The following is a 9685-nucleotide window of genomic DNA, read 5'->3' as shown; positions in this document are numbered from 1 at the left end:
AAAAAAACCCCACCACAAACCCCACCAGCCCCCAAAGCCCGGCGAAGGGGAGCAGCGGACAGCCTTTTCCCGCTGGTCTCGCTCACAGCCGGGCCCGGGAGCTCGGCGGGGTCGCGGGGGTTTCTCCGCAGCCCGCCCCAGCCGGGGCACGGAGCAGCGCCGCTCGGGCCCGGCAGCGGCTCCGCGGCGGCGGCCGCAGGTGCGCAGCTGCCCGCGCGGTGGCGCCCTCCGCTCACGGACCGTGCGCGCCCGCGGGGCGCGGGGAGCGGCGGGGAAGCTCCAGCGCGGTGCCGGCCCGGCGCGGGGAGCCGCGGGCTGCCCCTGCCCCAGCGGGCGCGGTGGGATACCCCTGCCCCAGCGGGAGCGGTGGGGTGTCCCCTTCCACAGCGGGAGACGCGGCATGCCCTTCTCCAGCGGGAGCAGTGGGGTGACCCTTTTCCCAGCGGGAGCGGTGGGGTGACCTCTTCCCAGCGGGAGCGGTAGGGTGACCGCTTCCCCAGCGGCCCCGCCGGGCGCCCTGCCCTGCCCCGTCCCTTCTCCTGCCGGCGGTCCTTCCCGACCCGACACGCCCGGCACAGAGTGACAACGGGGACAGTGTCCCGCTCCGTCCCTAGCCCTGCATCCCTGCCCGGGTTCGCGTCGTTGGCCATTTCTACGGGAATCATTCATTCACGTCAAATTTCCTTTATCTCCGGAAAGTATTGCAACCTTAAATGACCGTAATAGGAATGTAATTGTATGGTGTGTTTTTTGTTGTTGTTGTTTTTGAGAAATCGATTTGGGCTCAAATAACTCATCCAAGCATGTTACACCAAACCCATTCAAATAGGAAACAGGAGAACTATATTATTGCTGCTTCCTGAACGCTCTGCTTATGATCCCAATAATTAAAATGTCTAGTAATGGCTCTTCCAGCCTGGATTTCTCTGGGTAATTCTCGGAAATGAAGGGCACATTTTCGGTCGCGGAGGGAGGGGAACGTGGAGACGAGCAGCAATTGCAGCGGCTGGGAGCCCGCCGGTGGCCCGCGCCCGGCGCATCACTTCGGGGGAAAATTATTCCGGCGGCGGGGAAGTCCCCAGAGAAGGGATTTCCTTCCCGGTCCCTCCGGCAAATCAACTTTTTTTTTTTTTTCCTCATGGCGATGCTCTTCCCTCCCGCTCTGCCAAGCGCTCCGAGCAGCTCATCTGTCTCTGCACGAGGCGGAGAGACGAGAGGGTCGGGCCGGGGGAGTGGGGGGAAAAGCCGCCGCCCCCATCGCCGGGCAGCGCCGGCCGCGGGTGGGACCCTCCTTGCGCGGCCGTGGGGCTTGTCCTCTACGCCGGGCGGCTTCAATACACGCAGAGCTGTCACAGCACTGCTCGTTTCCCCGGGGGGAGCCTTGTGTAATGGGAACAATATTAACAGTCCTTAAAAAAAAAAAAAGTAAAAGTAAAAGAAAAAGAAAAAAAATAAAAGAGGGGGCTTCGGAAGAAAAAAAAAAAAAAAAAGGCACTTAGATTCTCAAATCTCCGCGGAAGTGGGGGCTTCCGCCCCGGGGCTGCTCCGCCTGCGCTCTCAGAGCCGGGCGGCTCCGAGGGGGCCTGCGCCCAGGGGCGGCCCCGGGCTGCGTGTGGGGTGAGCTGGCCCCGCGGAAAGACAGGCAGCAAAGACGTGGGAGAGTCCAACAAGCCCGGGGACCCCCACCCCACCCCTAACTGCTCTCCTCCGCTTCCCTTCCCACGTCAGGTAAAACTTTACCGTGGCGAACATCCTTTTATGTTTGTGCGGTGGGGGGTTTCTGCGTGTTTGTTTGGTTGTTAGGTTTTCTTTTTCTATTTTTCTTTTTTTTTTTTTTTGGGGGGGGGGGAAGTGTGAGTTGGTGTTTATGAAGAAGCTTTATGACTCCTGATAAGCTCATCTTTGAGGACGACACAGAACTGTGTTCCTTGAGGAATTGGGGTGGTGACGTCTTTTCTGATACCCGATTATTACGTGACTGAGGAAAAAAAAAAAAAGGCATTTGATTCATGAATAAAAATCCGGACACCACTACGGGGGCAACAAACAATATTGCCCGTCCTCTAAGGTAACAAGCAGGCAAATGTTTACGAAGAGGGCTCTTGCTGAAGCGGGGTGTTTGCAAAGATTTACTTGCTAATTGCGTATCAGACGGAAGGCTGCGGAAGGCTGGTCAAGTTTGGAGCCACCGAGCAGGAAAAGAAGAGAAGAAGGCTGAAGGCGCTCAGTGAGGGGAGAGATCTGGGGAAGACAACATCGCACGCAGCAAGCCCGCGGCTCCCGCCTCCGCTCCCTCCCGGGCTCGCTCGCTCTCTTCCCTCTTCCCTAGCGCTCCGTTCTTCAGCGACATCTCGCTCCATCCCTCCTTCTCCATTCCCTTGTAGACTCCACTCCAGATCTGTGCTGCTACCTGCAAACTTTTTTCCTTTATCTTTTCCCCCCTCCTCCTATCTTTCTTTTTCTTTTTGGAGTGGATTGCCCTAAAACCAGCAAACAACTAACTGCTGTCGCTTCTGCATCTTCTGCATCCTGCGGGTCCTTCGCCCATCGGAGAGGCGATGTCACGAGGGTTTTAACTCCTTTTGGACGCAACTTGGGAGAGAGCTCGATTTCTCCCCCTCCCTATTTTGGGTCTTTATTTTTTTTTCCCCCAAGACCTGCCGTTTTAGTTTCGCAGCCAAACGCTCTCAGTGCCGGGTGTCTAGAGTTTAATGGTAAGGACACGAGGTGGCTCGCCGGGCCTTCCCGCAGCGGTCCCGGGGCGAGCGGGCGGGCGGGCAGGCGGGCACCGACGGGGCGGGCGGCGGCCGCAGCTCTTTGCGCCGGGCACCGCTCTGCTCCTCTCCGTGCCGCTCCGCGCCGGCACCCGGCTGCCCAGGGCGCTTGTCCCCCGGGGCCGCGCTGCCTCATTTTCCGGCAGGGGGTTGGTGAGCCGTGGGGCGGTTTGTTTGGGTTTTTGTTCGTGAAATATTTTTGTTTGTTTGTTTTTGGGGGGTTTTTTCCTTTTTTTTTTTTTTTTTTTTTTTTTGACAGCAGTTTCCTTTCCCTCCCGCACAGAGTGGCAATGTGTAGCAAAGCGATCTTAGCACTCCTGGTCTATGGCATAATAATGCACTGCAGTGTCTACTGCTCACCTGCGGCCGGACTTCAGTACCCGGCGCTCAGGTAGGTCTGTCCCCCGTCCGGGAGCTCCGCCGGGACCACTCCAGCCCCCTGCTGCCCCAGCTTAGCTAAGGGCAGCGGAATCTTACTGGGGAGGAAAATGAAAGGGGATGTGGAGGGGAGTCATCAAAGGAAATCCCCTCCACTTGGGCTATGTGCCCACCCCCTCCGCCTGCAGCACTGGCACCCCCCAGGTCCGCTCCTCGGTACCCCGGTACTGTGACCCACGGCCTCTTTTCCCCGGGAGTGGGGGACCTGATCTTCTGCGTGTTGGCGCGAGCGGGCCGAGGTCCCGGCTGCATGTCGACGGGGCCCAAAGCTCCTCCCCCGCCTGTCCCCTGTCCTGCGGGGCCCTTGGCAGCCTCCGGTTGCCCGCAGCTCGCCCAGGGTGAGCGCCGAGCATTGCCTGTCCGGCTCAGGGGGAGCGGGGCGCGGGGACGGGTGCGCCGTTGTCTGCAAGCATGTGGGAGCTGTCATGGTTCGTGTAGCGGCATTGGAACTGGTGGGGATCCAGTCTCTTCCCCTGTTAACCTGTTTGTGTATGGCAGCCCTTCCCAAGAGAGAAGGGCCTGGCACAAGGTTGTTTAGTTTTCTGTGTTCGGAGTGTTCTCGCTGGGCTGCAGCGCAGACTGATGCCTGCGCTGTCCCACAGTGAGCGTTTGAACCCCGCTGTGTTTGGGGCAGGAGTGGGGGACACCCAGGAGCACCAGCACAAAGGAGTTTCCTACGCTGGGCTGAGGCTGGGTGCTCAGGGCACCTGTTCCGGGACGGCCGATGGTAGCCTGTTCTCACTCTGCTTGTCGCCTGCTCGGGCGACCGGTGTTGCTTGGCTTGGGGGGAGTTTTGGACTCGGTGCTGTCGTCCTGCTCCACCGGCTCTTGGCTCTGTTCCGGGGTGCTCTGCGGGGGACACTGCCGTGCGGTGAGCGCAGATGGGTGGGGGGAGGGGGAGAGATGCCGGGCGCGCAAGGTTGTCCGACGTGGGTGTCCTTTTTGGGGCTCCGAGGTGTCCTTACAGTAACCGGGAGCCCGTCGAAGCTGTCTCGGAGCAGCCCCCGTCATCTTCCTGGGCAGTGCGGCTAGGGGGCAGCGGGCTCAGTGGCCTGAGGGGCCATTAGCCGGCAGCAAGCTGGCTTTCTTCATTCAAGCGCCTGAATTAGCAGGAGTGAAACACTTTAGCGGCATCTATTATTAATACCTCCGCTAAAGCTCACAGACAAAAATAGCTGCCTGTAACGTGCAATGACCTACATCGTACTGCAGAGAGGGAGGCAGAGAGCGGGGGCTGGGGGGGCTGGGACACACACAAAACTGGCGAGATCTCAAAGGGCAGAGGCACCGTTCAACGAAAAACAACAGGCGAAGCCCCCCCGTCCCGGAGGGCGCTGCGGGGAGGAGCGGGGCGCGGTCCCCGGCCCCGGCGGCAGGGCTGCCGCTCACCGCCCCGTCTCCGCCGCGGAGGCTGCTCGGCTCCCGCCCAGCCCCTGGCACACAAACGCGTGTCAGCGCGGCAGCCTGCGCGCCTGGGCGTGCGCTCCGCTCGGGAAGCACCAGCCACGGCTGTGGCAGAGAGGGGATGTTTCTCGGGCCGGGGCGTGGGTCGCAGAGGGCGGGGGGAGGGGGGGGGCATGTTTGGGGGGTTTCTTGGAGCACGTCTGACGGCGGGTGTGTTCCCTCCTCCGCGGTCCTGCCCCGCAGAGGAGAGGGCGGGGATGGGGAGCGGGCGGGTGTAGGGAGGGGATGGGGGCAGTCGGACGGGGCTCCCGGGTCTCCCGGGTCGGCTCCGCCGAGGGGTGGCCACCGAGGCAGCCGGAAGCCGGCAGCGGGGAGTGGAGCGGAGCGCCCCACGGAGCCCGGCTGACTCCTTCTCCTTGCTGCTCTCGTTGCCAGGCTGGAGGATGAAGTCTACGACGAGGACGGGAACACCCTGCAGGACTTCGCGTACGACCACGAGCCCCTCGGTATAGCGAATCCGTCCTCCATGATCGGCGAGATGTACACCTTGTATTACCCACCGGAAAAGAGGTGACTGCAACTCGCGGGGTATCAGGCGTGAATTTGGAGTAGGGAGAAAAACGGCTCTGGCAGAACCGATTGGGGGGAAAATAATAATGATACCTAACAAGCAAAGAGCAACAACATCAAAATAAAAATCCCGAGCCCAAACAAACGACAATACTGCCCAGGTCCCGGTGCCCAGCGTAAAGCTCAGAAGAAATGGAAAAGCCTCCTTACCTCCAGCAGCGCGGGGGAGGGAGCGGGGAGCCGCCCGCGCCGGGGAGGGCTAGCGATGCTCCCGCAAACGGAGCAGGAATGCCCAGCCGGCGCGGAACCGAGCGGGCGCGGCGGGGAGGGATCTGGGTGGGGACGAGGGGTCCCGGGGGACGCGGGGAGATGCCGCCCTCCGCTCGCCGGCGGAGGGGAATGGTCACCGCTACCGCCCGGGCTCCCGCAACCTGCCGCAGCCGGCTCCCGGGCCTCGCCGCTCACCCGCGGGCTCTTCCCTCTGCCCAGGCACGCCGATGGGATCTTCAACAAAGCCTACAGGAAACTCCTGGGCCAGTTATCCGCCAGGAAATATCTGCACTCCCTGATGGCCAAGCGGGTCGGGTAAGGCTCTCTGCTTGCTCTTTTCCGCGGTGGGCGTTGGTACTACTGGAGCGGAGACACTGGAAGGGCCGCGGCTGGGGGGAACAAAGCTGCCCCGGCGGGGTCGGGAATGTGTTGCGCCCGCGATGAGTCTGGTGGAGTCCGGCTCCCCAAGCATCAGCCTCCCACGGCTGCTCCCGGCGCAGCGTGACCCTGGTTGTCAGCGAGGGTGTGCGCGGAGGTTTGGTTGGGTTACTACGCCCGGGCATAAAGATATACACACATGCATGTATATATATATATTCATGTTTATATATCTATATATCTATATCTATATGTCTATAAATTTTTATAATCAACCGATTTAAAATTTAGAAGTTGGGCAGCCCTTACGGTTTGCCGAGGGGAGCAGCTTATGGAGAGCGATGATCAAGGGCTCAGCTGCAGCCGTGGCGGCTCGGTTGCAGCCCCTGCGCACCCCCAGCCGCCGGGCGGGGCTCCCCGGGGCTCTCCGCCGCCGGCGGGGCAGGGGCGAGCCCGGTGCCACCCGCTGCCCTTCGGCAGAAGGTAACACGTTAATGAAGCCCCAGGGAGAGCAGCTTTCCCGGCCGCAATGAATAATTCATGGCGGGGAGATATTGTCTCTCCCTCCGCCGCCACTTGCGCGCACCGCGTCGGGAGCGGGTTTCGGCGCGGCCTTTGTCTGCCCGCGCATCTTCCGCGCAACGTGTTGCGCCGGGGGCAGAGGCCGGCGCGGGGCTGCGCAGGGCAGGGGGCGGTGCGGAGGGGCGCGGAGGGGGGCGGAGCGGCCCCGCCTGATGCAGCTGTGCTTCTCGGTGCTTGCAGCGGTGCCAGCGGCGGCCTGGGGGACGATGCGGAACCGCTGACCAAGCGGCACATAGACGGCATCTTCACGGACAGCTACAGCCGCTACCGGAAACAAATGGCTGTCAAGAAATACTTAGCAGCAGTCCTGGGGAAAAGGTATAAACAAAGAGTTAAAAACAAAGGACGCCGAGTAGCGTATTTGTAGCGATGTGAGTAACCAGCCACTCCTGTGTATACAAAGTCCTAAGAGAGAGAGAGAGAGAGAGAGAGAAAGAGAGAGAGAGAGAGAGAGATAAACCCAATAACAACAACAACAAAATCTAAAAAAAACAAAAGTCATTTCCAAACTGACTGAACAATCACCGCTCCTGTGTTATCTAAACATGTATTTATGTATGAAGTAAAGCCATTAAATGAATATTTTGATAATAATATTGTTTTTCTTTTGTACAAAAAGCACTAGAGAAACGCACAGATCTACTTTGTGGACCAATCATTAAGTTATATATAATATATAAATATATATATATAAATACTACTAAGAATAGTAAAGAACAATTCTTCATGAAAAGCCTGCACAAGAACAAGAATTCGCCTGAGCTGTTTATGTTTTTATATAAAATAAATAGAAAAAAAAGACAATCATTGTTTTGAATATTACTCCTATTTTTGTAACAGAAATTAAAAGGATAGTATTTTTATCCACGACAGGGTCAAAGACATTAATTTTCACCATTTGCTACTGTACATAGAGAAGGATGACCTGCTCCCAGGGGGATTATGAGGAAATTGATTTGGGAGAATTGGTGAAGCAGATTCTTCCCCTGGTGAGTCTCAAGGCAGGCTCCTTTGCCACTAGCATCTCTGAAGGGGCAGCGTCCCCTTTCTTCTAGATTTCGATTATTTTTTTTCTCTCCTGCTTTCTTTGATTCCAGTTGTATCTCTATTAGTGAATCCTCAAACAGTGAGCTTAGAGGATAATTATCTTGTGAAAACAACAGCTCGATCCAAATTGTGCATCTCTGTTGCCTATTGGAGGGAGAAATAGTTAAAAAACCAAAACTAAAATAACAATAACAACAAAAAAAATCAAAATAAAACCAAAAAAAAGCCAAACTCAAAACCCCAACCCCCAAATCCCGAACCAGCAGCAAGGGTAGTAAGTACTAAGCCCCGTGCACTGCTCTTCTGGCTGGCTGGGCAGAGTTGCAGAACAAAGCCAAAGCAGAGACAGGATCCGTTTGGAAAGAGTGGGGAAGTGAGCGGGGGCGGCCGCTGGCGCGCCCCGGGGCCGGAGCCGGTACCGGAGCCGGTACCGGAGCCGGTGCCGCAGGGTCGAGGTAAGACGAGGCGATCCCACCTCCGATCCGCTACCCAACTGCCCCGGGCAGCTCGGTACTGGACCTGGATGCAAAGTACAGTGTGTTACTCTCCAGTGCTGTCCATGCTTCTCATCATGTGTAATAATGAGCAGGGTTCTCGCCTTTGCATTTTTCGGTCGGAGTTGCTCTTTTATTTGATTGCTTTTTCTTGTAGGACCTCCCGCCTCTCATCCTCTCTTCGAACTTTTCCGAGCGCTGTTTAACCCATCTGAGTCACCCTTTTGGGTTATGTTCTTTTTGGGGAAAAAAAAAAAAAAAAAGATTGTGAACGCTCTCTCACTCCTTTGTTCTGTTTTATGCAAGCTCTTATTGTACAAGTTTAGGAACCCCTGTTGTAGCTACCACTAAAGAATTATGCACTACTACGAAAGTTTTTGTTCCTTGTTTATTGAGTTTGGAGGTAAAATGTATTTTTCTACATTCTGGCTTATTGCTTAGTAAAATTTATTTCATAAAACAAACTTTTGTCATAAAAGAATGTGTAGTGTTCACCTGTGGTCCGGTTTCTAACGAGATAAACCATTTTCACCTCATCTCTCTATGTACGGACTCCTATCTTACCGTCTGCCCGGGGGCTGGTTCCGTCCCCCGCCCGGGCCGGGAGCGAAGGAGGACACGTAGGTACCCGCTTCCTTCCAGCTCACCACACAAACCTTACAGGAGTCTTTCCAAAGACACAAAACGAGCCCCGCATTCAAGACGTCGGAAAGCAACCCCCCAACCCCCCAACAAGCCCTCGCGGGTAAAACCTTCCCTCCCCGGCCGGGAGGAGCGGAGCGGAGCGGGCCGGGCAGAGCCCTTGGGGGCGGGCAGGCGTTGCCGGCACTGCCTGTCCGGGCTGTCCGGGCTGTCCGGGCTGTCCGGGCTGCCCGCACTGCCGGCACCGCCCGCCCGCGCTGCCCCGGCCGCCCCGCCCGCGCTGCCGGCCCGCCCGAGCGCGCTCCCGGGGCGCAGGGACGCGGGGCGCAGTGTGCAGCTTTCGTGCCTTCTCTTCACCTTGTAAATCGCCACGAGTTCACGGATGGCTATTTAGTGGCCCTACGATGCTGCAACACATCGGCTTGCGTTTTAGTCGTCCTTCTGTTCTTTGGCCATGGGCAGAGTGCGCTGTGTTTGTGTCGGCTGTGGTATAATGACATAGGGCTCTCTTGACGTTTTGTTTATGACCTTATCAGTTAGAGTTCAGTGGCTAGTCGCAAGCATTATGAAGTGATCACCTAGGTTATTATCCTTTGTACGAGTTCTTTTTTTTAGAAACGCCAACAGCCTTACCAAAATTTGAGCAGATTTGAGATACAGTCATAGTAGGTAGATGTTAGTCTTGGAGATCTTATTTTGTGTGCAAATGAATATAAAAAGAACTTAAACAAAGTATTATTACACACATGATATCTATAACTAGGACTTTGATAACTGTTATATAAAGTGTGTAAAGTTTGTATTAATAAATTTTTGTAACCAATGCAATTTCGTCTAATGTTTGGGGGAGAGAAATCTAGAACCTAACAGTGAAAGCTGCATTTCATTTAATTTGGTTTTTTTAATTAGTTCATTATTAAGCAGCGTTCTTCTGCAGTGTTTCATGTCTGGGATATCTTTTTATTGAGTCTCCGCATTTTATCACCTCTAATGTTTTTTATCGATGGTTACTACTCTGTTCGAGTAAACTAAACAGAACTGCCAGAGTGAAGAGCCCAGTCCCACACACAACAGCTCAAAACACTC

At 56.3% G+C, this 9685-nt stretch overlaps 1 protein-coding gene across 1 annotated transcript; it reads left to right on the top strand.

The window, feature by feature from the left end:
* Positions 1-3064: 3064 nt before the first annotated feature.
* ADCYAP1 (adenylate cyclase activating polypeptide 1) lies at positions 3065-6783 on the top strand (the record flags this gene model as incomplete). The annotated part of the gene is made up of 4 exons (XM_082279582.1): positions 3065-3165; positions 5052-5186; positions 5676-5771; positions 6597-6783. 4 exons carry the CDS (start codon positions 3065-3067, stop codon positions 6781-6783), a joined length of 519 nt encoding a protein of 172 aa, XP_082135708.1.
* Between the last annotated feature and the right edge of the window lie 2902 nt (positions 6784-9685).

This window comes from Coloeus monedula (genome assembly GCF_965178545.1).
Source record: "Coloeus monedula genome assembly, chromosome: 1".
NCBI lineage: Eukaryota > Metazoa > Chordata > Aves > Passeriformes > Corvidae > Coloeus > Coloeus monedula.
Note: the sequence above shows the minus strand (reverse complement) of the source record. Positions and strands in the feature narration are given on the sequence as shown.